General features: G+C 36.9%; 1 protein-coding gene across 1 annotated transcript in view; it reads right to left on the minus strand.

Annotated features, from left to right (window-relative positions):
- Window positions 1–5,867: 5,867 nt before the first annotated feature.
- The window catches only part of BANF2 (BANF family member 2), a 39,151-nt gene continuing 19,755 nt past the window's right edge, over window positions 5,868–25,263 (minus strand). The window contains exons 2-3 of the mRNA XM_074209386.1: window positions 9,895–10,026; window positions 5,868–6,086 (exon numbers count right to left, since the gene is read on the minus strand). Of these exons, the coding sequence (XP_074065487.1) occupies window positions 5,940–6,086; window positions 9,895–10,023 (276 nt within the window). The 5' untranslated portion in view covers window positions 10,024–10,026 and the 3' untranslated portion in view covers window positions 5,868–5,939. The remainder of the gene's footprint in view (window positions 6,087–9,894; window positions 10,027–25,263) is intronic.

The following is a 25,263-nucleotide window of genomic DNA, read 5'->3' on the forward strand; positions in this document are numbered from 1 at the left end:
CTTTCTGTGTACTTGCCTAGAATGTTCCCCATGCCTAGAACATCCATCATCTTCAATCATTATTTCATTATTCAATCATATTCAATCAAATTTCCATTGTCTTTCATGATTCAGCTCAAGTGCCACCTGGTTCTGAAGGAAGCTTTCCTTGGTTCCCCCCATTTGCTAAAAACCTTCCTCTCCAAGATTATCTTACATTTGTTTTGGTAATTTGGAGTTACCTATTATTGTACATGTTTTCTCCCTTCTTAGCATGTCAGGTCCTAGAAAAGAGGGACCATTCTATTTTTAGCTGGACAGACCCTTGCCCAAGATTTTTAGCCATCTTCCCCTATACCCCAATTCACTGATTGTTAAAGCTGGAAGAGCCCTTGAAGATAAGTCAACCCTTTCATTTTTAGATGAGGACACAGAGGCAAGGAGAAATAAAGCAACTTGTCCAAATTCAAACAGCTAGTAAGTAGTAGATCTCAGATTTGAGAGCAAGTCTCTTTTCGAAGTATTCTCTCTTCACTCAGGATCTTCATGTATCACCAGGGCTACTTGGTGGTGGGGTGGTGGGACAAATACAGGTTTTATTTCTATGCTTGATATGTTATATTAAATATACACATAAATTAATAATTGGTTAATTTATACTTGAGTAGTTATCAGAGACAAATGAGATTAAGAGAAAAATCACACAGCAATGGGAAGTTGAGTCAACAGCATTAGGGAAAATCTCATAACCTTGTAGGGTTATTCCTTGACCCTACAGGGGAAATGCAGCCAGCCACAGTCTGCTAGTACCCTGTCATCTAGTTGAATGTTTTTTGTCCATCATCAGGGAGGTGATATCATGACAAATACATGCATTGGATCTGAGTGAGAGGGTGCTATGCCAAGTCACCAGCCTTTCTCCTCCTGAGCCATCTGGGTCAAGTGACCAGATACGAATCAGGACAACTGGAGATGACCCTGAATGTGAGGCAATGGGAGTTAAGTGACTTGCCTAAGGTCACACAGCTAGTAAGAGTCAAGTGTCTGAGGCTGGATTCAAACTCCTGTCCTTCTAACTCCAAGAGTAGTGCTCTATCCATTACACTACCTGACTGGTAGTACTGTGGGTTGGGACAGTAAATCTTCTAAGGGCTACCCTCTAAACTCTAGAAATCCATTTGCCATGAAAGATAAAGTCAGATCACTTTCCTGACAAATATTTCCATTCCTATTTGAGCTGCCAGTTAAATTGTTTCTATTGATCAATACCTTTCAGCAATGCCCAGGACTTTGGGAAAACTTGGATGAACTAATGTAGATTGAAGAAGCAAGCAGAGCCTGGAAAAACAGTTCAGACAATGGAAAACAATTTGAAAAGATGCCATAACTTATCAATATTGTGACCAATCATGACTTCAGAGGACTGTCTTGAAAACCTGTGTTCCATTTTTTAGCAGGTAAGTTGAGGAACATGGTCATAGAATAAGACATGACTGATGAGTTTTTTGTTTTGCTTAACTCTTTGTTGTGAGTGAGGGGGGTTGTATGTGAAAGAATAGTTAAAGGAAATAATAGTATGGAGGTTAGGGAAGCAGTATCAATAAAATATTTTTTAAAAAACTGACTAGTATAACAACTATATAAAATACTATAGAATCAAAGGCTCATGGCTATATTTCTCCAGGCCAAATGGACTTTGGGCAGATGATATGTTTTCCCCCTTAGTTCTAATTCCTCTTTTACAACATAATATGGAAATATGTTAAACATGATTGTACATGTACAACTTTTACCAGATGGTTTGCTATCATGGGGAGGGGAAAGGGAAGGTAGAAAAATGTGGATCTCAAACTTGCAACTAGATACAATGTTGAAAACTACCTTTACATGTAACTGAAAAAATAAAATATAATAAAGAAAATAACCTTTATATAGGATTTTAAGATTTGCAAGGCACTTTACCTTTTGAGGTTCTATAATTATCTCCATTTTATAGATATGAAAACTCCGGCTAAGAAGTTAAGTGACTTGCCCAGGGACACACAGCTAAGATAGAATTCAGAATGGCATTTTTTTTGAGTTAAAGTTCAGGGCCCTACATGTCATCTCTTAGCTGACTAATTTATGGAGAGTAGTGCAATTTGTTAAGCTTTCAAGGGAAGAACATAATAGAAGAGGAATAAAAGGCAACATATCCTAGAATACCAGTTCCCAGGCTCATGTTAAAACTAAAATTAGAATCACCAGCATTCTGCAGATTTTAAGGAATCCTTAGGAAAGGCTCTTTTATGTCATTTACCTCTCTGTGCCTCTATTTCTTCTATGGACTTAAACTTTTAATCTATGATTCTAGGGGCTGAATATGCCTGACTAGGGTTATATCCTGGGCCAATTACAAGTAGGCTAAAAACCATATGTCTTTTTCCATCCTGTTTTATCTATCTCTTTCCCAAACATCCATTCCCTATCTTGGAGCAATTGTGTTGTATTATGAAATTCTCCCTCCCTATTCCTCATCCTAAGTCCCTAGACCTTGGACTTACTTTCATCTTACCAAAATAATATAATTCTGGTCTTCAAAAGCAAAAAAGAACTCTGAGTTTGGTTCAATTCACAAGGAAAGCACATAGGAAAGCACATAGGATCCACAGTGAGAAGAATACTAACCAAGTGACTTGAACTTATGAGATTGGACTGTCAAGATCTGTGATATCCTAAGACCGAAAGTGTCATTTGTGGTGTTGTGAATATCTCACTGTAAGACTTATGTTCAAAATCTGAAGCAAAGGAATTTTATTCTCAACTCTCATTCTCCAGTTTTCTCTACAATAAATGTAACTATTGTTACAGGTAAAGAACTTTTGGTCCTCCAGAAAAGAAACAACAAATCTTAGTATCCAGTTAGCAAGAAGAATATTAAAATGGAAAGGTACAAGATGCTCTATTTTACAGAAACCATCTTCGAATGAGAATATAGATTAAAACACTTTGCAAACTTTCAAGTGCTATATAAATTCTATTATTGTTGTTGTTGTTCCCTTTCTATCTCTCACCCATTCCCCTCTTCCACACATACACAATAGCCAAATCCCAGGTAAACATCTCCCTGAATTTACCCATCTCTGCTTTTCACAGTAATATGGCTCTCCATGTCTCTGAGCTGCTAGAAATGATGATGATGAAAACACAGAAGCATAGAAAGACTTTCATGAAATAAACAGACTTACTAGTGAAATAAACAGAGCCAAAACAAATTGGAAAAATAATGACTACAAAATAATTGAAAATAAATGTTCTCAAGAGAAGAGTTGCTATTTTAAAAACCCTATGAAAGAATGGATATGCAAGCCAAAACACCACAGAGGTTTTACCTTTTACTCTGCAAATTGACAAAGATGACCAAAAATGGCAATAGTTAGTGTTAGAGGGGTTGAGAAATAAGCATACTCATACATTCTTTGTGAATCTGTGAAATGATAAGACTTTGGAATTATGCAAATAAAGTGACTAAAATATCCATAACCTTTAAATTAGACTGTTACTGGTCTTATACCCCAAGCAAACTACTGATAAAGTCTCCTTATTACACCAAAATATTTATAACAACATTCTGTGTGTTGGAAACAAATTCATTGTCCATAGATTGGGGAATGACTAAATAAATTGTGATATGTGAATGGAATGGAATAAAAATTAAGTGATGAATGCAGAGAATCATGAACTGAAGAATGAAATAAAGTATAACCAAGAAATATATACAATGTCAAAAGTGAATATTACAAAATTATAAAGTCTAACTTCAAAGAGTCAGAACATTTCCAAACCTCCCTCAACCCCTCCTTCATGGAAGTAGGAGGTCTACAAGTATTATAATACTGTACATGTTTTCAGAATTTTTCAGTGTATTGATCAGTTGTGCTGAGTTTTTTTCTCTTTGACATTTAAGAATACTATTTGTTAAATGGGATAGCTATCTAGGAGTAAGAATTGAGAAACTGAGGGAAACTATGATATATTAAAAAAACAAAAAATGCTTACTTTGCTTTTTTAAAGAAAATAAATGTTGCAAAATGTTTTCAAAGAACACACTTAAACCTGAAAAAGGGATATGAGAGGACATCTTTCTCCATTCTTTTGCAGAGATAGAGGGTCAATGGACGTTTACAGTCATATTTTTTTAAGTGTTAATCTATTTTGCTGATTCTTTTTTGTCTATTTTCTTTTAAAATTAATTTGTTATAATGGATAACTTTCTGGGAGGGGGAATGGAATATAGGAACAAAATTATGAAGTTTAGACAAAAGATATCACTAAACATATATTTTAAAAAAAGCTAACATAGCTATGGTCAGTAACATAGCCTTCCTGGGGTAATCTCATACAAAGCACTTTAAAGAGAATTGGGAGCTACAATAACTTGTGTCATAAGGAGGAGCTGAAGATGGCTCAAAGGTGCTAACTAGTTGTCTATCAGTGCTATTACCAAACAAACAAAAAAGAATATTTTGAGATTTAAGGGGAAGATGGCTGTTTTGGACAAGCAAAGTTTGAGGTAATTGGCATGATATTCAGCAAGAAGTTGGAAAGTGGTCCCATAGTTCAAGAAAGGCTGTATGTTTTGGTGGAAAGTATGTTAGAATTGAATGAAATCCCCATTCTACTTACAGTCCATATGACCTTGAGCAAGTCACTTGCTCAGTTTCCTCCTCTGTGAAATGAGGAAATAAATTGTCCTCAGTAGTAGGCTGTTAAGATTCTGCTCTTTATCTTTCCATTCCCATGTCCTGTACATATTTTTGTGTAGAGAGCTTCCAGTGAGGAAGTTCCTCTGCCAAGAACAGATTAGCAACTGCTCTGCAATTTATAGTCTTGAGAGTTGTCCAGGGTGTCACACCCTGGGAAGGCACTTCAGCAGGGGTGGGGGGCTACTATTCTATGCTGCTCTTCTCCTTATGCATATAGCAAGAATCTAAGGATTTTTGAAAGTAAGAGGAAATGAAACTATTTTTTCATTTGATCATATTCTGGAACAATGGGATGTGCACTTAAGATTTTAACAAATTATGAGTCTAGTTCTCTGTTACTAGTGCATAATTTTAAAAGTTTGGATATTCCTTAAGCTTCTAACTTAAAGAAAGGGAATAGTCCTTACCATTTTTTCTCTTTTCTGTTTGCTGACCAAGGTAAATGAGACTCATGTATACTGTAAGAGACATGGTCTAAAACTAGGTGGGTGACAAGTCATGGTGGGTAGTGGCAGAGTGGGACACAAAGCTATAGGAACAGAACTACAATTGTCTTGGGCTGGTTCAGGGCCAGATTGTGACAATGGTAAAGTTGTCTCTGATGCCCCCTTTCTTCACCCTACCACCCACTCCTCCAGAATCTCTGCTCCTTACAATATCACTTGTAGGCATCAGAGACTTGGAGGGGGTGGGGCAAGGTACAAATTCTGGAAATTAACAGGCTATGACTTTGAGGGAAATTGCTGCATAGAACAACAAAGCTTTATTTAAATGGTAGAATTTCAGTTAATCATAAAGGGTAATATAGGATAGCAGAAAAGTTTTCTCCCATCCCTCTAATCATACTAGGTTCACCTGGATCTAAGATGAGTCTCTCTGGAGAATGTGATTTTCTAGCTAGCATATTGTTGACTGCTTGGCTCCTCCTCAGCCCTCCTCAGCTTGAGATCATCACAACATTAGTACAGTCCCCAAACAGGCTCAAGAGGAGAAAGTAAGGCTTGGAGGACAACAGACTGACTGACCATTAGTTCCTGTATAACCTGTGATCCTATTCACTCCCAAAGCATTTTGGATAAGGAATGGTGTTGATTTCCTACTTTGTGAAGGCAAAACAAACAAAACAAAAAACCTGAGACTTGGTTTTCAGCACACTGAGAGATGTTTAATCCTGTGGTTCAAAGCTATCATGAAAGAAATGTTGAATCTTAGTTTTTACATGAAGGTGATACTCCACTCTCGAAGACATCTGGAGATTCTCTGGGCTGCTTCTTGAGAGGCACCAAATACCATGATGAGCCACGACTGGAAATCTTCTTCTTTCTTGTGCATAAGTAGGAACTGGCCCAACAGTACATATGCCTAAACAAGGTAAGGAGAGAGTTTACAGTGCCATTATGTGAAGGAGAGTCAAAGTTCCAGCTCTGAGACATAGGCAAATCATTTAACCATGTCCCAGGCTGCATTTTGAGACTACAATTTACAGGGTGGATGCCAATTTCATTAATAGAAAAATACCCTCTCTAGGCTTTTTCTTTGCCAATGAAATTATGTCTCATGCAAAAACCAAATAAAATATTTTCTTTTATCCCCAGAACATGAGATGATAGAGTGTAAGTAAAAGTCAGTAGGGTACAATATGATTAAGTGCCAATCAGTGCCCTCTGCTTCTCTGAAGATGTTAGGTTGAAAGCCATCTTCCTCAGGGACATGGGTACCATTGGGTATCAAGGATGACTTCTGGACAGGTCAGTCAGGCATGGGATGAGATGTTGCTATAAACAACAGTAATAGCAAAACAAACACAGAGGTACCTACCCTTTTTAGTTCCCTTCTGACAATGAAATTAGCCTATTTGGCTGGAAACAATATAGCAAAAAATGAATACGAAACTTAGACTAGGGGGTTCTAGAGCTACCTTTTCCATTCATACAAATAACTAACATTGACATAGAGCTTTAGGGTTTGTAAAACTACCTTACACATTATCTCATTTGATCCTCACAACTACCCTATGAGGCAGATGCAATTATTAGCCCAATTTTACAGTAGAGGAAATTGAGGCAGACAGAGATTACATGACTTGGTCAACTACTAAGTGACTGAGGCAGGATTCAAACTCAAGACTTCTTGACTATTAAGTCCAACATTCTACTGGGCCACTCTGCTGGCACCTGATATTAACTAGTTGTATGATTTTAGGTTAAGTCATTGTACCTATCTGAACTTCTATTTCTTTTATCATCTATAAATAGAGACTAATATAACCAGTTCTCCTCTCCACCCCCTATCTATCTAGTATTGCAAGGATCAAATAAATATGCATGAAATTTCTTTGGAAAGCATAAGGCTGTATTAAGATAAATATTTTTCAATCTTTTCCTTTCTCATTTTCTACATCTTTGAGTTTAGCTAAGTCAAATGAAAATAAGATATTTGAAGTTACTTCTCATCCCTCCATAAATCTGAATTAAAACCAAATATAAAATTAAAGTTTGACATAAGTATTGCTTGTCTCAGGTTGCCTGATGTTAAGAGATTGTGGCTTCTAATATTACTCCAAAGAATATATTATCACCTTTTAGGTGCCCTCCTTTCCCCCTGAAGATCATGCACTATTTAGTTTTCTTAAAAAAATCTTCCAACAAACTATATACCATACATCCCATTCCTATCTGCTGAAAAATATAAGAGTATATGTTATGCAAAGGTTACATAATATATTCAGTCAATGTACATTTTTGAAATAGAGTATATTTTCTATGGTGCTGCATGGCATAACTGCAAAAGTGTATGGTTATGTGGTTTTTAAATTATCTTATCAATGCCTACCATATTTTCTATGGTGAACTTTATTGAGACACTTTATCAAAAATTCATGTAATTCCCTGCCTCCCATTCATCCCAACCGTTAGCAACCTTATCTGGTCTTTAAAAGGCCCCTAACCCAAATAACTAATGCTGCAAAAGCATCTCACGCCTTTGTTCTGTAGCTGGAGAAGGAAACTAAGCTCCAGTCCTTCTAAACACTACAATGCTCTGCTGCTGCAATCAGGGGGACATTAGAAGTTGAAGCCTCAACCAGACTGACTCTTGGGGAAGCCAAGGAATTCTTGGTATGTGAGACAAGAGGAAAACTTTCCAGGAATGTCTCAGGATGAAGGGATTCATCTTGCACGCTCTGTAGCCAATCTGCTACTCAACCCTATTTTCTTTTTCAGTCTGCATAGCCTGGAAGGAAAACTTAGAGAGGTTTAAGGAAGATCAAGCCTGGTTCTATCTATGGCTCTTGGCTGTATACAGACTCCCTCCATTTCCGATCCTACAACCAGGAGATGAATAGCAAGTCTTTCTATGGTTTGGGAAGGTCAAATCCAGTCACAAGAAGTTTGAGGTTTTATATGCATGCCTCCTTCAGTGGAATTACCAAATACTTGCTTTCAACTTGGTGGGACTTAATTAACTTCTAAAAGTTGAACCAGTTGAACTTCCAAAACAAGTCACACAATGACTTCTAATGTCCAAGATTCCAGGCAGATTTTTCAGATTATCTCCCATTTCTGTCCCTTCATGAGCCCTTCTCCTCCAGCTACTCCTTTCCTCCTATATACACTGTATATCTGAATCTTTGTTCTCACCCCACTTTCTCCTCCTTTCTCCTCTCTTAGCCAAGTTCTGTAGTTTTTCAAAATCATTCCAGCCCATGGTGATCTCTCGTTTTGTCTGAATCACTTAGTGCTGGGAACAGATTATATTTCCATGTTTGACTTGAGTTTGCCTCATGACTTTGTCATCATAATTTATACATTTCCTTTCTCCCCAACTAGCCTGCATGTTTCTTCGGGGAAGGGATCATATTAAAATAAGCCTTCAGCAGTTGTGTCCTACATAGTAAATGCTCAAACAAGTATGTGCTTAGAGATTGATTCTAGAGTTAAGGAGTAGTGAATATAACACATCCCCAAATATGAACCACCGGTGATATACAAAATAACAGGTTAAATTCATATCCACTAACTTCTAACTTGGCTAATGATAATTTTGATTTGCAACATTTCTTTGTCTCAAGAACTTTATTATAAATCAAATGAATGAATACTAATTTTGTTTTAAGAATTTTAGATAAGCCTCAAAAGAACTGGTCATGATCTGGAGCAGAGAATTCTTGGAACTTTTTGGAACCAAGATCTACCAGTTTTCCTCTACTCTTAACTCAATTGTCTCTCCCTTTTGCTCTCACCCCTTATTAAAATGCTACATATGACATCTTTTTTGCTTTTTCCAATAGTCGAGCTATCTGTAATTTCACTGGTCCTTCTGATACAGGTTGCAACCCCTTGAGAGTTGTTGTGGGCAAGTAAATTGATTGCCTGGTGGCCAGCCTTCAAGTAATAAAAACATCAACTAATTTATAAGACCCAGACCATTGATTTCCCATCTTCAAAGCTTTTCCAACTTTGTAGGATTCTCTGGAGCTTATACTCTACTGGTATAGCTTCTGAGAGTCTGGATCAATTCTATACCACAGAAAGACATCAGTGTAGAATTTGGAAGGAGGCTATTTTATAAAAGGAGTGGAAATCAATTTTGTTTTTATCTTTTCATGATATCACTTGAAATAACAAAAACCATCCTGAGGGAATGGCAATATGCAGTTGGTGATGATTACTTGCCTGGAGTCTTGGCAAATGCCAGAAAGTGCTATTTGAATTTTTCTCTCTTTAGTTAAGCCCTTTCCATAAAGACAGAATAGTCAAACAAATGAATAAATAGCCTTAAGGTTCACTATGTAGGGACCAGTGTTGTTTAATTGTATCTGCCTTGAGATATTTGAATATTTATTAAATGCATCTGCTTTGGTATTCCTATATTGAGTCCTTCATTAGAATGTGAGCTTCTGGAGGCCATAGTGAATATTTTTTGCTATTTTTAGCTCTAGGGTTTGCATAATAAGCAAACACTTAATAAACGCTTGTTGATTGGCTAATACAGACCTCTTAGAGATACCACAGCAAATTAGTAAAATAGACTAAGCAAGGTTTCCCTGCTAAATAATTTCTAATGTATAAAACTAGGAAAGACTGCCTTTCAGAAAGTATAGACAGGGAAAAGGAGAAAGAACAATAAACTGAATAAAATGAAGAGTGCTTAGAGAAAGGGAGACAATTACCTTATCAAAACCACGTTCTCTTAATCGACCTGAGAGGTCTCTATCAACTCCATCCACAAAGGCAACGCATTTCTCTCCGATAGGCTCCCCGAGAAAGGTCCTTAATTTGACTGAAAGGTAGTTGGTCATTCTCTATAACATCAAAGACATTAGAAGGTAGGGGAAAAAACGAATAAGGCCATGAGTAAGCATTCACTCCACTATTAAAAACTGCTGATCCATAATTTGGTAAAAAAGAGGACAGATTGTCATATCCATAGATACTGAAAATGAATAAAAAGAAAGGAATACAGTTATCCCTTAGGAGTATCCCATTGTGATTTCAATATGTTGTGGGTGGGGAATTTTGTGGAAGCTGCAGATGACAAGGGAAGGTCAGCAGATAACACGGAAAAAACATTAGAAACTAAGAAATGCATAAAATATATGTAAAATATAATAACAGTTTGTCTTTTAATACCATAATCATTCAGACTTCTCTGGTATAAAGGGAGGATCAAAAAATTTTATGTGGATTTTTCAGATCATGGAGACACCACAACCCAAACCTCCAAGATTTGGAAGGGATAACTGTCATAGTTCAGTTTCTTTAGAATTCTTCCCATCTCAATACATTGAGACACCAGGAGTGGGGTGGGGGGGCATGAACTTGTTGGGGTTTTTTATTATCATCAACAACTGTATTTCAATATAATTGGTCTTCTTAGTAATCTTATAGATTTAATTTTGTACTGTTGAAAACATTATAGGCAAAGTTAAGTCTGGTGAACTGCCAAAGGGGTCTATGTCACAGGGTTCAATGTTTCTCAACTAGCACCATACCCTTTCCCTTTGCCTCTTCTCTTCTGTGACCCTGTAATTCACCATCACCTCCATATTACCTCCACATATAACCTGCCTCTTCTCTCCCACCCCAAAATTTCTACAGAAAACTTGATTTAGTGGAAATTTCATAGTAATTCTCAATTGAAAGACACCACTGAGGGTATGCTAAAAACCCATTATCAAGAGGAGGGTATTTTTCAAATACAGTGGTACCTCGGTACTCATCATCATCAAGTCATTCTGGAACTTGTGACAAGTGCTGAAACCTATGGCTGCCAAATTAATTTTCCCATAATAAATATTAGTCATTTTTTCACTTCTTCAGAATAATGCTCATTCACAGACTTTACACTTTTAGTAACTCTTGCTTTCCTTTTTTCTCACTGTCATTGAGATTGTCTTTCTTGGTATTTTGAATATAAAAGCGATATCAGTCACATCTACACCACTAGACTATGATTTCTTTTTGATCGTGGTTCTTATTAATTGCCTTTTATGTTTAATGGTATCAACTTTTTGTGACCCATGATTAACATTTAAAATGTTACAAGACAATTAAAGAATGAATATGTGGGGCTCCTAAGCTATTCTTGAGCTACCATGAGATTGATGCCTTGACCACTGTGCCATCTCAAGACAGGGGGCACTGCAAGTGATGAGTGATGGAGCATTTTCTCTTATGGGGCAGCCTGCAGACTCATTCAAGTTTTAGGCAAGTATGGCAACATTTTTTTTCCTTGTCAAAATGTGATGACTGGGATTGAAGAGTTCTGAAGACAGAGAATACCTAGCTAGGTATGACTGAAATTCATTTTAGAAGCTAGAACATCTAAAAGAGGAAACATCCTCTAGACAGACTAACCATCAAGGTGTTATAATTCTTAAAGCTGTAATCATCTCAAGGCAGCATAACTAATGTAAATGAGATAAATTGTGGATCTCTAACAAAAACATAATTCCAAGTTGAGCCTATTTCACTTACCTCTTTAGTTCCCATATGTGAATAACTAATTGTATCATTAATATCATTTTACCTAAATGAAAAAGAAAATCAGCAGATTTCCAGTGCACATTGTAATCTAGACAAATATCAACAAAGACAATACACACACATGCACACACAAAATTTTGTGGAAATAAAGAGGTATGTTTGCATGTGCATGAGTCTATGTATGAGAAAAAATAGTTCTATGTGGCTACCTACATAATATAAATGAAGGTCATCAAAATGTTTACACAGTCCAAGAGACCAATCCCTCCCTCTCTGTCTCCCTCAGTTTCTAAAATGCCCACCATTGGAAATTATGTCTCCAGAAGGAATCTTGCTTAAATACAACAATGAACTGGGAGTATACCATAAAATGAAGTAGAGCCTTAAAGGGAGAGGGCATGGGGCAGCTATTTTGAGATCAGGAAATGTAGTGAATATGAATACCCAAGACAAGGAAGTAGCACGATGGGTCTTGGATTCTGGGGTAAGTGGCAACACAAGGCAGTAGAAGATTGATGAGTGGAAATGGGAAGATAAAATTTTCTTTCTCCATAATTTTCACAGAATTACAGAATTTGGTGGAGGGATGTCAATGAGTATCTATAGTCCAATCTATTTCTGAAAGAAGTCTTTTTTGTGACATTCTTGAAAAGTGATAATCTAGTCTATGCTTGCTTGAGGATATCTAGAAAGGAGGAACCCATTGGCTCACCTAAGGCCTCTCTAGTAAATCACCCAGGAATCTATGCCATATAAATTTTTATCATTGCCTTGAGTAAAGGTCTAAATGGCAAACTCATCAAAATCATAGATGACAGAGTTTGGAGGGATAGCAAACACACTTCAACAAAGCCAAGATCCAAAAAGACCTTGGTGAATTGGGGTATTTGACTGAATATTATAAGCTGAAATTCAGTATGGTTGAGGGTAGAGTCTTATACCCTGATGCAACAAATCAGCTTCCCCAGTGTGAGCATGGTTAGATTGAACATTGTCTGAAAAAGATATGGAAATTTTGTGGATTAAAGTCCAGTATGAATCAACAAGATGATGTGGAAGTCAAATATGCTAATACAACCTTAGACAGCATTAGAGAAGCGCAGCTTCTAGCAATAAGGTGGTGATAAATAATTTTACTGTACTCTGCTCTTATCAGATCACGTCTAAAATATTAAGAGTTGTTCTGGACACTACAGTTTAAGGAAGATATAGATTAAAAAATGATGTCCCTGTTGTATACCCTTTGATCCATGAATTCAGCTACTGGGTCAATACCCTGAAGAGATCATGAAAAAGGATAAAAACATCACTTGTACAAAAATATTCATAGCAGCCCTGTTTGTGGTGGAAAAGAATTGGAAATTGAGTGAATGACCATCAATTGGGGAATTAATGAACAAATTGTGGTATATGCATGTTATGGAACATTATTGTTTTATTAGAAACCAGGGATGGGAATTCAGAGGAGCTTGGAAGGATTTGAATGAACTGATGCTGAGTGAGATGAGCAGAACCAGAAGAACATTGTACACTATAACAGCAACATGGGGACTTGCTCATTTCATCAGTGCAGCTATCAGGTGCAATATTAGGATATCTACTATGGAAAATACTATCTGTATCCAGGCAAAGAATTGTGGAATTTAAACAAAGCCCATAGACTATTACTTTTAATTTAAAAAAATCATTATGTAATTTTTGCTATCTCTTACGTTTTATTTTTTTCTTTAGATATGACTTTTCTCTCAGCACATTCAATTTTGATCAATGTATAGCATGGAAACAATGTAAAGACTATCAGACTGTCTTCTGGGGGGGAAGTGAGATTAGGAAATTATAACATTCAATAAAAATTAAAGAACATAAAAAAGAAGAAAGAACAATGTCCCAAAGGATAACAAGGATAAGAAAGCACCTTGCATCAGTATTATATGGAGGATTAATTAAAGAAACACATTAGTCAATAGAAGATTCAGAGGAGACATGATTATCATTGTCAAATGTCTGAGAAACATACATCAATCATTCTCAAAGTAGCCATCAAAGTGATTTTCCTAAAACACAAATTTGACCATATCACTATCCCTATCCCTCAATGAATTCTAGTGGATGCTTTATTCCTTTGGCATCGAAAGCTCTTTACAACTTTGATTCATCTTAACTTTTCAGTGTTATTACATATTACTACCTTCTATGAACTCCATGTTCAGCTAAACTGACTTCATGGCCTCCTATTTTTTGACTCCATGATTTTGCAATCATGATTTTCCCCCATGCCTGGAATATATCCACTTGGGGGAATATATCCACTTCTGGCTCCTTAAGTATCACTTTCTCTACTCTAGGGACTTGATACCACTTCTCCCCTGGCTAGTGCCTCCTCTGCCAAGATTACTTTGAATTTTTATATGTAATGTGGAGAATATGACACTTGACTTCACTCATCCCTTTCCCCTGTGATAGCTCATTCACCCAATCTATATTCACTCTGAGATCCCTATAGGGGGCTGCCATGTTGCTACTCTGATAGAGGGATAGCCCTGATAGATGGAATATTCTCCTACTCTCCCCACAAACGGAGCTCCCAAATGCATCCAACAAATTTGCTACCATTTGACAAATTGTCCAAGATGACATCATTAAACCTTAATTAGAAATATTAGCTAAAGAAAAGACAAAACAAGAATAGTTTAAACATAACACTCCATAAACTCAGGTTTCTTATCAATGCACAGTGTTCAGGAAGAAGAATAGACACACATGTACAAAACCATACTAAAGAAGCACATGAGTGGAACATATGGGAACACATATGTGTAGGACAAATAACAACTCTAAACCACATGCCTTCATACCCACAATTCACTGATAGTCATTTTTTCAACTTCTTTGCTTTCTTATTTGGCAAGGTTAATTCTCTTTGGCTTCTACACTCAAGCTATTCCTCTTCTGCTCTGCCAAGACAATGTTAATCTCTTCCAGGCCCAACAGAAATCTTAACCCTGGGAACTGCAGTTTTTCCAAGTTTTGTTTCAATAGATGGTCTCTGACAATACTATATTCTTTCAGCAAAAGTTGCTCTAAATCTGAAATCTTTAGTATTTTTTTCAGCTCCATTTCCTTGACTTTATTCTGATGGATTTCTACCAGCAAAGTAGTCAATGGCCCTGTAGGGAAAGGGAAAGGTAGAGTATTTCCCCCTTTTCTTAAGTTCCCCCCCCCCCCACCACAGTCGAATTGCAAAGCCTTTTATCCAATGGGCTATTTCCAAGCAGTAAAAGGTCTTGGTGTGTCCCAGGTCCTAGGCTGCTTCTACAGCTGAGATCTGAAGAGTCTTACTCAGACTATAAGTCATTGGTTGTCTCCTTGGACATCTTACATTGACCAATCTATTGCTTCAGAGATGTGTCTCTTGGTTGAAATGACTCATCTTTATCTCATAGTGAAAAACTAAAACCCACATTTCTGTCAGTCAAGCCACAAAGGGGCAATATAGTTATCCTGTTGTCACAAAATAGCTCTAGATATCATTGCTTCTCAGCTTTCAGTGTTAGAGTCCTCTTGCTTATTTGTAAATTGGACTCAGAAATAAGATCATCTTTACTCGATTACTGTCTTCTCTCTGGAGGGCTGCTTTTCAGTGTTTCTTATATAACTATCTTATTAGTTTATGCCTCTTTCAATCGGTAATTATTCCAATCACAAAAGAGAATTATCTTAAATATTCATATTTATATATGTACAGATTTTCTCTTGATAAAATATGGGATATCCTTGAGATCAGGAACTGTTTCAATTTTGTCTCCCACAAAGCTATGTGCCTGCATAGCTTAATATATATTTTTCAATGACTGATTGGTTAGTTTTTTGTTTGTTTGCTTGATTTTTTAGGTTTTTGTAAGGCAATGGGGTTAAGTGGCTTGCCCAAGGCCACACAGCTAGGTAATTATTAAGTGTCTGAGACTGGATTTGAACCTAGGTACTCCGGACTCCAGGGCCGGTGCTTTATCCACTGTGCCTCCTAGCCTCCCCGATTGGTTAGTTTATATGAAGGAAGATAGATTCATTCAGTTAGGTCAGAGAAGGTAGAAATGGGAATAATGGGTAGAAATTAATGAGGCAAATTTAGGTTTGATATTAGGAAAATCTCACCAACAATTAATGCTATCCAGAAGTGAAAAGGGCTATCTCAAGAGACTGAATAAACACTTGAATAAATTATAGTGAGCATTTCTTTCAGTGGGTCACACTCTGTGATAGCTGAGGTCTATTTCAGTTCTTAGAATATGTGATTCTGTACTTTTACTTGTTTCCCCTAATATCAAGCTGAAGTTTGTTTTCTGCAATTTCTAATGTGTGTTCCTGGTTCTGCCCTTTGAGACCAAAACAGAGTAAGCTTAATTCCTCTTCCATATAACAATCTTTCAAATACTTGAAGATGGTTATCAAGTTCTTTCTGAGTCTTTCCTTCTCCAAACTAAATCTACTCAGTTCCTTAAACTGATTCTTATATGATATAGATTGAAAGAAAGCCTTTCACCTGAGTGCTCTTTCTGAACACATCCCAGTTTATCACAGCATCTGTATCTGTGGTGTCCACAACTAAACACAGTAATTCAGATATGGTCTGTCTATAGCAGAGTATAGGACTATCATATTTCCCTACAACTAAAAGCTTTGTCTTTGTGCCCATTTAATGCAGCCCAAAATTGCATTTACATTTTTTTCCTACCACATCGCTGACTCATACATAACATGTAGTCCACTAAAACTCCCAAATCTTTTTCAAACTGCTGCCTAATCATAACCTGGACTGGTAAAGTTTTTCTTTATACTAGTCGAGTAAGACTTTATATTTATTTCTATGTCATTTTGTCTAACTCAAGTTTACAGAGTTAAAAATCTAAAGAAATCTTTTGTATAGATGTTATTCTAGGTAATGCCACTGTTAGCTATCTGTCTTCCAATCTCATCATTATGCTAGTTGCTGGGTGTGCTGAAACTACTCTCAGTTAATTACTAATGATCTTTTTTAATTATCAAATCTAATGGTTTTTTTCTCAGTCCTTTCATGTGGAATCTTTCATGATCCCACAAGAATTTGATACTGTTGACACTCCCTCCTAGTTACTCCTCTTCTCCCTCAGTTTTTATGACATTGCTTTTGTTTCATTATCCTCCCACCTGTCTAGCTACGCACTTCAGTCTCCTTTGCTGGATCATTTTCTATGCATACCTTATCTTGGGTACTCTTTTCTTCTCTTCATTTTCACAAACTCTCATAGATTCAGTTATTTTTTTCTATTCAGATTAACTGTATATCCAGCCCTAGCCTCTCTCCTGAACACACTATACATCTCCAATTGCCAACTGACTATTTCAAACAATGTATCTTGCAAGCAATATCTTCCCAATTTCTATTGAGTTAAGGCATCACAGTATTGGATCACATTAACTCCTCTCATGTGATGGGTGATCCCTCAGGTATCCTTCTCTATTAGAAAATCATTTAGCTTCTCTCAATCTGTTTGCCTCAGAATGGAGTTTATTATATATATATATATATATGTATATATATATATATATACATATATATATATAATTTTATGTGAAATTCATAAAATGGAGTTTATAATAATATACCACCTACCTCAGAGGGCTTAAAGGAAAATGTCTTGCAAAGCTAAACTGCTACAAAAATGTTATTTTTAAGTATGAGAAAATATTTTGAAAAACATTATTCACTATGTAAATGTGAGTTACTTTTACATTTCACTAAAGGTCCTTAGGAGTCAGAAGATCTAGGTTTGAGAACCACTTCTTTTTACATACAGACTGTGTGATCATGGATGGGTCATTTATCTTGTAAAAGGCTCCAGGAAACTGAATTCAAATGGCTAAGAGAATGTCATATGCATTAGTAAGGGAAGTTTCCTTACTGGCAGTTCCCTATAGCCTGGGAAAAAATGGTTTTTATATCATGGTAAAATTCATAGCATTAAAGGAGGAAATATCAAACTGGTAAAACAAACAAGACTGGCAATATTTTCTGAAACCCAATCATTTCATCCTATAGATGGATCTGGTTTTTCAAGTAATTTTTTTTTTGTAAAGCACTTTGTTTTTCGCATAACTACAATAGTCATATAAAAACAAACAATCCCCCAATAAAGAGAAACCTCAAAAAAAAATAAAATAAAGTGTACTTTGTCTGTCAAATAATATTTCTTACACTTAGTAGTTGTATGGAATCAACCAAGTCACTTAACTGTCCCCAACCTCAGTTTCCTTATCTGCAAAAATGAAGATAATAACAGGCATAGTACTTTAACTCAATAGGATTGTTGTGAAGTTCGGTGGAAATAAAGCATCAGCATTATATTGATGTTTGTCAGTGTTATCTCTCCCTACCCCAAATACTTGGGGTTTTCTGGTTCTGCTCTGAAAAGCACCTAATGCTGCTCCAAAGGTGACCTACCACTAGGTTGCTCCAGCTAGACTAGGCAGTGTCCTTATTTAATTATATTTTATAAAGGGATATTTATTGCGAGGATATAGCAAAAATAAAAATATAAACATTACCCCCTAAATGGCTCTAGGAGCAGGCATACTCTCCTCTCTCCTCACACCTCAGTGTCTAAGCTTAAGTTTCTTCAGAAAATTTGTTGTATCCAAGTTCATATCCAAAGAGGGCATACCCTCCCCCCAAGATCATTTCTTATTGCTCTATTCTTAGAATTTACTCTAATTCTTATTTTTCTGTCTTACATCCTCCTTCCAGAGTTCTTCTCTCTAAATGAAGGGCAAGGGAACCTCCAGCTGTGGGTTGTGTTAGTCTGGAATCACTAAGGCAACCACAGATGGAACTCAAAATTCATAAATCATAAATTCATAAATCATCAATAATAGATAAATTTTAGGGGTGAATTAATGAAATGTTTAACCAAATATAGCCTGGAAATGATGTTATAAATATCCAAATGACCCTGGCAGAATAAAGGTTACCCAACCTTGATCTAAATGAATTAGGATTAATCAGATAAATCAATCTATGGTAATAGATGATAATACATTAATGTCATCCCAGATAAGGGAAGAAAATAAGCACTTATTAAGTGCCCTTTACATTGCTAGACAGTTACAAATGCTTTACTAATATCTCATTTGAGCCTCAAAACAACCCTGTGAAGTAGGTGCTATTATTCCCAGTTGACAATCTAGGAAATTGAGGCATGAGGTTGAGATTTGCTCAGTCACACACCCAGGTCAAATTTGAACTCAGAACAGTGCTCTAGCCATGGTGCCATTTCACTGCTCCTAGAGATAAGATCTTTTTATATTTTAACAGTGACCTTCCAAAGCTATTTAATCAAACGATAATTAAAAACAACAGCAGCTAACAATAACATTCAGTTTTAAGGCTTGTAAAGTGTTTTACATATCTATAGGTAGATCTTGCTTTACATAAGTGAACCTCTACTTGGAAGAGATTTTTAAGTAATACATATATATATATATATCCTTACCCATCCATTTCACTTAGCCTATAGAAAAAAGGCATACAGCAAAAAACCTTTATGTGAAGTCATAAAAATGCACTAAAATGCAGACATTAAATACTATAGTATGATAATAGAATTATGAGATGAAAGGTAAAAAGTAAGGATAAAGTAGGAATAGTACTGTAAGGGAAATCTATGTGACTCAGTGGATAGAAAAAAATAAGACCTGGAATTGTAAAGATTCATCTTTCCAAGTTCAAATCTAGCCTTAGACACTGAGAAAGTCACTTAACCCTGTTTGCCTCAATTCCTCATCTATAAAATGAACTGGAGATGGAAATGGCAAATCACTCCAGTAAATGTCAGAAGAAAATCCTGAATGGGGTAGTGTTTATTGAACAATAACAAAAATACACAGCACTGTACAGTAAAGTTAACATAGGTGTGCAGTATATTGCCCTTTCCTTACCCATTGCACCAAGTCTATCACTAGGGGAGGTTGGCTGAACTTTTTTAAGAAGCTATGAAGAGAAGTTTGGACAGTGACTCTCTTTTTCCCCATATATATAGCTAGTGATAGCAAACAACAATATCCTCAACTAGTCTTTGAACCTTTAAAAATCATAAAAGTATTCAGATCCATCTTTTCAATGGAAAATTTAAAAAAAAGGAAAAATTGCTCAAATGATGAAATGCTCCTACCAACTGTTTTGTTGTGAAGCTTTTTGGTTAAGACTTCAGTTCAGAAGCTTGCCTTCTGTAATCTTTGCAGCGAGCAGCTCAATCCATTCCTCCTTCATGAGCCTCTATCACCTCCTCCACACACATCATTCTCTTTTGAAATGTGACTTTCAGAATTCTTTACATAAAGTCGAATTTGAATAATGTGAATTTACATAAAGCAAGAACAGTCTGTATTATCTCATTTCATAGCTAGAAAATATTATGACAGGATTTGAATTTGTTTCCTTAACTCTTTGTCAAACACTTGATCCATTATACTACCTTGTTATCTCAAATGACTGAAATTATAGAAATTTCCCATATTAAGTAGATGAATGGGGAGATGATTTGAAGGGCCAGTGGGTTAGTTTTCATTGTCCTAGTCACACCGTTAGATGGAGGTGCTACCTATTTTGCCTATTGCAGCCATGTCCCTTTTTTTGGTTGTTCTTAACTGTACTGCAGCATGGGCAATATAGGTCAAAGAAGTTAAACCAAATTGGATAAATGAACTAATTCAGATCGCCTGACTCAGCAGAAGGTCCTGCCCACACCATGAGAGGCTCCAAAATGAACAGAAGTCCTCTCAGAGATCGTTCTGTTTTGATTTCCCTGGGCCTCCTTCAGATGACCTATTTTATTCTTCTTCCCTTCCTATTTGATTAAAGTAAGGAAAGCACTAAGCATGCCATTAAAGATCAAACAACGAGATTATGTATGGCAGAGGAATTAATTGTGGGGAAAACAAGCTACACAGAAGCTGATTTGGAGAAAAACAGTGGTTTGGGTCATTGGCATGTCTGTCTGAGTTCATCCGGAAAGGATGAGCAGTAAAAACTGGGACTCACACAGACTAAGAATTTAATAAGGAGCCCACCGAGCAGTGCAGATTAAGGAAACAAAATCAGCAGTCTACTGCTGCTAGACTTAAAATGCTCAATATACAGACCCCTCTTCTCCACCCTCACCGTTCCCTCTCCCCACTCCTCTATTCCTCCCCCCTCCCCTTTCCCCAACATCCAAGAAAGAGAACTTAAATTTCTGGGTTGTTTTTTTTCTTTGCTCTAGTTCTGTTCTTCCTTACTTTCCTAAGGAAGAAGTGGCAAGACTGGGGACCTCTACCAATTCTCTACCAATTCTTTCATCTATTCATTCAACATTGTTTTCTGTTTATTGGGTAGAGAGACAGAGATCAGTTTCAGTTTTTCTTCTCGGGGTCAGATTATGCAATATAAACCTCCTGGTTTTCTTGCTGATTCATGGTGTGGTAGCTCCACTAGTCCTCAGTAGCTGGAGCAGCCAAATAGTTCCTCTCTTTGATATGAGTGCATGGAGGAGCAGCATAGGTGTGCAGGGATTGGGTGGGGTGGCAGCAGGGAGAGCAAACACACTGTGGCCCAGGTGCAGGCATTACTACCCCTTTGTGGACAGGGCCCCCCCCCCTCAAAATTCAGAAAATAATAGAAGTCTTTCAAAACCATTATGATGGTTGGCTGGTTTCAGAGAAACACAATCAACAATAGAAATACAAGTAAGTGGTGGTTCAGCTGTCCTCCCCAGAATTTTGTTTTGCTATATCTGAATCAAGTTCTCAAAGCCTGAATGTTTTAATGTTTAACAACTAACATTCCATCTCTCACCTGGAACTCTTTGAACTCTTTGATTCTTCATTTCCCTCTTCTTTAAGTCCCAGCTAATATCCCATCATCTATAAGACGTTTTCCTAATTTCTCTTAATTCTCGTCCCTTCTTTGTGCTATATCCCATTTATCCTGCATATAGCTTTTCTGTATATAATTATTTGCATATTGCCTCCCCATTGGATTATGAGCTCCTTGAGAGAAGGGACTATCTTTTTGCCTTTCTGTCACCAGCACAGAATCTATTATATACACAATACAAAAAGCATTTATTAAACACCTACTATTGGTCAGGCACTAATTGCCAACCACTGGCATAGAATAGATTAGCACACTACCTAGCACATGGTAGGGTTTAATAAATCCTTATTGATTGAAAACTTGAAAGTATCTTACATCCATTATTCTCATTTAAACCTTACAGCAATGCCTTAAATTGAGTATTACACACTGAGCAAGTCACTTAACTTCCTTGGGTCTTGGGTCTCAGCTCTCTATTACTATAAAATTAAGTATTTGGGTTAGATGGACTGAGACCCTTTACAATTCTAGATCGATCTTATGATTCCATTTTGTAGAAAATTACATCACAGAGATCTCAAATAACTTTCCTATGACCACACAATCATTAAGAGTTATAGTGAAATTCAAACATGCTTCTTCCTAGATCTGAGAATAGCATTTCATTGCATTCGTGGTATAGTGGATGAGTGTACTAGACTTGGGACTACAAAGACCTCGGCTCAAATCTTGCTTGATACTATAACTGTATGATCCTGGTTTCTTTGCCCTCTCAGCTTCCATTTCCTCATCTGTAACATGAGGCTTATTAATTAATAGTTGCTATCTCATAGGGCTGTTTTGAAAGTCAAATATGAATGTACTAATAAACTTTATATAAACCTTAAAATACCACATCATCTTAGGTAATAAATATTTACATGTTAAATACTGGAAATACATAGATAAAAGTCCAAGACAGTTCCTGCCCAAAGGGAGCACAGAATCTAAAAAGAAGGAAAAAAATACACAAAAAGGAGCTGAAAAGGGGCGGGGGGAACCTGGCTGGATGGGGCATGTTGGAGAGTTCCAAAACACCCTTCACCAGGCTGGATGTGGAGACTTACTCCCCTGGGCTTCTCTCACTACTGATCAGTAGGATAGGATGCACCTACTTGTTTCTGACCTGGTTCTCCTTTAGGCATCCTGGTTGATGCCTGCTCCCCTCTCCCTGGGAGGGGTCACATGGAGGCAAACACTGGATGATCAGCTTCACCAGATGCAGCTCAGAACTCCTGAGCTCACATCATTCAGTTCCTGCCTTACAGGTAGTAGGATTAGAGGTATTTGCTAAAAAGCCTCTTAATAGCTTCTTTCAAAGTGTCTGATTTTTTAATAACCTCTAGCGATTTTCTGCATTACAGCAGGTCTAATCTACCCATTCTAATAAATGTTCATCTTTAAGCAAGTAAGCCAATGCTCAAAAATTGTGAGGGAGGAACCTTTTTGCAAGTAGAAAAACTGATTATACCATCTAACCTAAGTAGAACTGTAGCAGTCACTCAATGAGACTTCCATTGGATGTCCATATCTATTCTTTTTAAGCTAAATCTTTTTACTTCAAGTCCAACTCTAATTCTCTTGATTTTCTGTTAGTTTCTCATTAACTCAAAAATTCATACAGTTTCATAATTAGGGCATAAAGATGGGAAGAGTTCATGAATTCAAAACAGCCCTGGGGCAAGTCATCCTGTTTGCCTCAGTTTTCTCATCTGTAAAACGAGCTAAGGAAATGGCAAACCCCTCTAGTATCACTGTCAAGAAAACCCCAAATTAAGTCACAGAGAGTTGGACACAACTGAAAATGAGTGGGCAACAACATAAAATCCTTAAGACTATAGACCAATCTCATCTAATCCAATATTTGGGGTAAATTTGGTTCACTTTCCACCTTTAATCTTGGCCTCTTAGAAAAATGACTTTTCCAAAAGAAACTTAAACTCCCCCCCATTTCCCCACCTTGATCCTCAATCTCATAATTTATTTGGAAAAGAGAAACACCAATTAATTGCCTTAAATATTGGTTGAGATTTTTCTAGTTAGTCCAGTTATAAGCATCATATTCCAATATACAACAAATATGACAGAAACAAAGTATGACAAAGTATCATCTCTAGTTTTTTCCTTCAGAGTGCTTTTATTTAGCACTTTACAATTTACAAAACAGTTCTTTACACTAACCTTGTGAGATAAATAAAACCAATATTCCCACAAATGGCTGCAAGTGAGAAAGCCTAAAGCCAAGAGATTTATGCCTTATTATACAGCTAGAAAATGGAGGAGAATCAGGGGAGTCAGTTATGGAATCCATAACTTCCAACCTAGGATTCTTTCCACTACATGAGAGGCAACATGATATTGCACAGAAAGCACTAGACTCAAAATCAAGGGAGACTGGAGGTTCAAAAGGACTAATACCTTACCCAGGGTCATACAGACACTCAAAACCAGACTGACCCAACTGAAGCCCTAGATCTCTTGGAGCCTCAGTTTCCTTGCCTGTAAGGGATAATAGCTCCAATCTCTTGGTATCAAAGATCAATGGTAAAGTCCTTCAAAAACCCTAAAGCACGATGTCACATGACCTCTAGTGATTTCTTGGGTCTTTGTGTGGATGGAGCTCCTCAGGCCTATCTCTTTGAATACCTAGGATTTCTAGAATTTTAGAGTTAAGAAAGACATTCCAACCCATTTATGTTATAGACGAGGAAACCTCTGAACTTTAGGAAGGCAAGATCACACTGCCTGCCTAAATGGTTAATAGGCCAGACAGGAATGAGCAATCAGAACAATGCTTCTTGCTTCCTCTAGCCCTTTCCATCTCTCTCTGATCCAATCAATCAATTAATCAATAAGCATTTTATTATTGCTAATAATAGCTAACATTTATTTAGAGCTTATTATCTGTCAGCTACTATATTAAGCATTTGATAATTATCTCATTTGAGCCTCACAGCAGCCCTGGGAGATAGGTGCTGATATTGCCCCATTTTATAGACAAGGAAACAGATAAACAGAAGTGAAGTCCCCTAACTAGGGTCTGAGGCTGGATTTGAACATAGGTACTTCCTGATTCGAGACTTGGTGTTCTCTTCATTGCACCATCTAAGTCACCTAAGTGACCACTGTGCTATGCAGCACTAGGGATACAAAACTAATGAAATGATCTTTGCCCACAAGCAGCTTACACATTTTATGGGGGTGGGGGGGCAACACAATCTGCCTTATTGAACAATGTTTTCCAGCTACTGACCTTCAAAACCACAAAGATCCAGTGCAATTGCTTTCCTATGTAAAATGGACACGTGATTGTTTTGGTTTGATTTGAAATTAAGTGGCTTGCGCAAGGCCACACAGCTAGGTAATTATATTAAGTGTATGAGGTCGGATTTGAACTCAGGTACTCCTGACTCCAGGGCGGGTGGTCTATCCACTGCGCCACCTAGCCTCCCCTATTTGTTTATTTTTTAAAGAAACCATGTCAGTCTTTTCTGATTGGGCACTGTCAAGGGATTCCTCTGATTTTTGGAAACTATTCCCAGTCCCTGTCTTTTTACAGAATCTTAAGAGCTCAAAGGGGCCTCAAAGGTTTAAGTAAAGGTCTAAGTAAAGATCACAAGAGTTCAAG

This window comes from Macrotis lagotis, chromosome 1 (assembly GCF_037893015.1).
Source record: "Macrotis lagotis isolate mMagLag1 chromosome 1, bilby.v1.9.chrom.fasta, whole genome shotgun sequence".
Lineage (NCBI taxonomy): Eukaryota > Metazoa > Chordata > Mammalia > Peramelemorphia > Peramelidae > Macrotis > Macrotis lagotis.